The sequence below is a fragment of the Aphanomyces invadans genome, assembly GCF_000520115.1.
Source record: "Aphanomyces invadans strain NJM9701 unplaced genomic scaffold supercont1.192, whole genome shotgun sequence".
NCBI lineage: Eukaryota > Oomycota > Saprolegniomycetes > Saprolegniales > Verrucalvaceae > Aphanomyces > Aphanomyces invadans.
In genome coordinates this window covers 8,831-12,887 of record NW_008580337.1, presented here as the reverse complement: position 1 = coordinate 12,887, position 4,057 = coordinate 8,831, and the positions used below count along the sequence as shown (strand labels likewise).

Genomic DNA, 4,057 nt, shown 5'->3' with positions numbered 1-4,057 from the left:
CGTGGCGAACACAAGATCTTGCTTTAGTTGGCATCCATCTCGAATGTACTTGACGAGCAGCGCGATCTACATGCTTGGATCGTCAACAAGGCGCGGATGGTGCCGTGGTGGTTCACCTGCAGCCCGATGTTCACGACCGCGCACACTTCCATGATGACGAGGACCTTGAGCACGCGCTTGTTGTCCTTGACAGGTTCATGCACAGAGGACGAAATCGAATGCGATTTCGACATGAGCGGCATCATGGGGATCGCAGGTTGGTCTTCGAGGGTGGGGAGCACGATCGGAATGGGCACGAACGGCGGGTCGTGCGACTGACTTGGCGACGCCGTGGAGCCCAGCGCGGGTGACGGCGGCAGCGCCGCGTACAAGTCATGGAGTTGACGCCACGTTTCCTGGCGGATGGCGTGCATGACGTCGAATCGTTTGTTTGCTTCTCGAATTAGCGACAGTCGCCGGTACGCTTGGAGGCCGTAGTGCAGCGCCGTGGTCGACGTGGCAAAGAGGACGAGTGGGGCCATCGAAAACTGGACAAGCACTTGCCATGAGTCAAAGATGTTACGGTCGCTGCGCAGGAGGTAGGCCGGCCGTACGACGACATAAATGAACCATGTGAGGAAGAACCCGAGGCCCGTGAATCCCCGAATGTAATGCTCGCACACAATCGCTCGAGCGGGAGGAGCCACCAGCCGCGCGTAGAACGCAGTGTACAAGACTCTATTCCATGCGCGGGTTAACATGGATCAAGTCGAGTCCAAGGCGCACATGACGCTGTAGATGGCCGCGGAACAAATGTCAATGATGAGGCCGCTCACGACGGGGTGGTAGATGCGTTCGTGGGAGCGGGGATCCGGCGCACGGCCGATGAATGTGAGCGCCGCGACCGTCATGAAGTAGTACACACGGCGTTGAATGGTTGAGCCTACAAGGCATGGACACGTTGTGGTGTGTTGCCATCATCTGCTCGCAGGCATACCGTCATTTTGTCGAATCGATCGCAGCTTGCACAGACACGCGGCAAGCGCGACGATGCCAAACACGAGGCACCCGATGCGTAGTGCGTCGTTCTCGACCCGACTGAGTGATGCGACGGTGTTGGACAAGGCGCAGATCGAGTTGTTCTTGTACAGGCCAAAGCAGCATGTGACCTGGTCGTCCAAGACGCAAACCGACATATCGACGAGCGCGACGCTGGGCGAGTGTCCGTGTGGGCAGTCGCTCTGAACTGCGTACCGATCGCCGCGGCGACCATGGATCGAGAAGCGCCGACTTTCGACCCCGCGCCGCGCACGCGAGGACGGAAGACGCGGTATATATAACTCGGGATTCATTTCGTACCATGTTGAAAATCTCCGACGGACCCAGTAGGAATATTATTATTCAGTGTCGAATATTATATTTCATACATCATCCGTACTGAGTTTAAATGCAATCAATAAAATAGATGGATTCGATGATGGAACCTGTCAACTCGATCCAGGAAATGTCTCCAGTCCAAGATGTTGAATAATGCGCTTTGATTGGCCCGTCGAAACTCGAGCAGCCAATCAGAGACGGTTAGCGCACGCCATGATCGAAAGCCGGCTGGCACGACGCGTCGGTCGATCGACGAAGCTATCGACGACGCCTCGATGCGCAAGAAAAAGGAGAAGTGACGGAGTTCGTGGAGCGCAGTGGTCAGGCTGGCGTGCATGTACGTCCATGGCATTTCGAACCATGCAATCTTGGAAACGAGTTCCATGAGCCAGAGGATCATGTGCGCTCTGTCCAGCGCAAGGCCGGTGTCACACAGACACTGCAAAATGGTGGGTCACAGCACAGCCCTCTCTTCATTACACGTGGGTATTTTCGCCGCCGGGTGTGTTACGCGCCATGCACGGGGGTCGCGAAACGAGAGCTCAACACAAACTTACACCGTCGCTGGAACGAATGGGTCGTGTTCCTGTGGCTCACTTTGGCTACAATGAAGCCGTTTATCCTGATGTGCATGAAGGATTAAATCAAAAATTAAATGATTGGCTATAACTAGGAGAATTTCAGTCAATCGATCACAGTTGTTGTTGTATCACCATTAGAGTTGTAGCAAGTCTGGTTTACTGTTAATCGCTTTTCAGACTTAAACTTCGTTTCGAATTTCGAAGACTGCAGACTTGGACCGAAATCAAGTCCGAAAAGTGGAGAAGACTACAGACTTGTCACCCTGAAGTCTGCAGAGTGCGGACTCGTGCCCGAAGCCAATCAAATTGGGCCCTGACAGGTTGCACGCCTCGGCAACCTACCACTGAACAAATTGATTGATGATGGGCAAAGCCATGCACAAGCAGCTTGCTTGGAGCTCGGACATGGACCTGGCCTTGCTTCGCCAGGTTGTGCGCGTCGAGCCCTACGACGGCGAGTACGGCACGCTCATTGCAAGATGGAAAGTAATCGCAGTCAGCTTGGCCACACTTTTCGAATACGAGATCAAGTACCGGTCTGCACGAGACCACTACGAGTCGATGGTGGAGGCGTTCAAGTCGACTAACTAGGCGCTAAGATTGTGGGGCACCGGCAGCGAAGAGGATGTCAACGAACAAGTTCAACTATTGCAGGACCTTGTGGACCGGCGAGCGGCGGCCGAAGAATTGAAGAAGTCGAAGAAAGACAAGGGGCAAAGACGGCGCGACTCTCTGGAGTCCACAGGGTCCCAACTGTACCTTGAATCAGAGCAGCGGGTAGTCAAGCGTAAACGGTCTGTGAGTTCAGTGGCCACCAAAAGAGAAGAACAAGATGCCGTGACACAGGAACTTCTCGAATTTGAGAAGAAAAAGCATTCTGACGGTCATTTGTATAGAATGGAGCGCATCGAGTTTGAAAGAGAGGAATAAAAGCTCCGTTTGACACAAATGGCTAAGAACACTAACGAGCAACTTGAGCGTCTCTTGTTAGAGGTGGGAAAGTTAATTCAGGTTGTAGCCGAAAAATCAAAGAAATTGAAAATGTTACTTTGTATTTTTACATGTGCAGGTACTCTTCCAATGATGGAGGTGACATGTCAAAATACACGCTATTGATGTTCCGTCCTGGATCACAAGTTATACAGTTGGTCAGTAGTACAGCGACTTAATACATTGAGGGAATTAAACTTTTTCCAACTCGCATCTTGTTTTTGTAGTCCACAATTGGCCAGTACTAGTCTGTTCCCTTTTAAGTGGAAAAGCCAGTGCAATCGTGGGGTGCAATCAGTGTGTTCATCGTTCAACCTGCAAAATTCAATGAATTCACAAATTATACAATGTGAGAGGAATATGATGTCGTGGTGACTGGTCGAGTTGAAACCATGGTATACCAAGCTGCCAAGCCCGCCATTGGAAAAGGGAGTAAGGTCAACATCAATGACTGGCAACGAGAAGAGATATTCAAACATCTCCTCGAGGTGTCATGTAAGGGCCGTTTACCCATGGGAGTAGTGTGTGCTGTCGCTGATGAGTATCTCAACAGACAGTATACAGAATTTGGAAACGTGGCCGCCAGCCCGACAGAGGAAAGTACAGTAGTGTTGTGAGCAGAAGAAAGGGAAAATGTGGGCGAAAGCTTATGTACCCGGACCTTTTGGAGAAGATTAAGACAACGGACCCAAAGGACCGAACTACGTTACGTGATCTTGCTGCTGCCACAGGCGTTCCAAAGACTGTTCTGTTCAAACGTCTAAAATCAGCGTATTTCAAGAAATACTTTCGTCCATTGAAACCATTCTTAACACCATCTGACATGTACTTCCGTAGCAAATGGGCTCTAAGCCACATACGCTCGGATTTTACTGATGCCAGCATGGACAATGATGTCCATGTTGATGAAAAATGGTTCTTTCTCAAAGTAACCAGGTGCACATTTTACGGTGTAACTGGTGAAACCCCGCCACGGTCCGTGAAAAAAAGAACTACACTTTAAAGTTACTGCACCTCGTATTGTGGCAAAAAATATGTCAACCAGTAAGACAACGCCGGCCCACACATACCTGTTGACGATGTTGACGTTGTGTCCGCAGGGCATTATGATGGTTTCAGCATCAATGTCG

At 50.9% G+C, this 4,057-nt stretch overlaps 3 protein-coding genes across 3 annotated transcripts; 1 reads left to right on the top strand and 2 right to left on the bottom strand.

Moving 5' to 3' along the window:
• Positions 1-23: 23 nt before the first annotated feature.
• On the bottom strand, positions 24-1,175 carry H310_15148 (hypothetical protein; the record flags this gene model as incomplete). The annotated part of the gene is made up of 3 exons (XM_008883128.1): positions 24-717; positions 766-922; positions 977-1,175. 3 exons carry the CDS (start codon positions 1,173-1,175, stop codon positions 24-26), a joined length of 1,050 nt encoding a protein of 349 aa, XP_008881350.1.
• Positions 1,176-1,387: 212 nt separating this feature from the next.
• Positions 1,388-1,787, bottom strand: H310_15147 (hypothetical protein; the record flags this gene model as incomplete). Its single annotated transcript, XM_008883127.1, has 1 exon — positions 1,388-1,787. A coding segment is annotated over one exon (355 nt), but the record flags the coding sequence as incomplete, so codon positions are not given.
• A 401-nt stretch (positions 1,788-2,188) lies between these two features.
• On the top strand, positions 2,189-2,968 carry H310_15146 (hypothetical protein). The gene has a single exon (XM_008883126.1). The coding sequence runs from the start codon at positions 2,298-2,300 to the stop codon at positions 2,526-2,528; it is 231 nt and encodes a 76-aa protein (XP_008881348.1). The 5' UTR covers positions 2,189-2,297; the 3' UTR covers positions 2,529-2,968.
• The last annotated feature ends 1,089 nt before the right edge of the window (positions 2,969-4,057 follow it).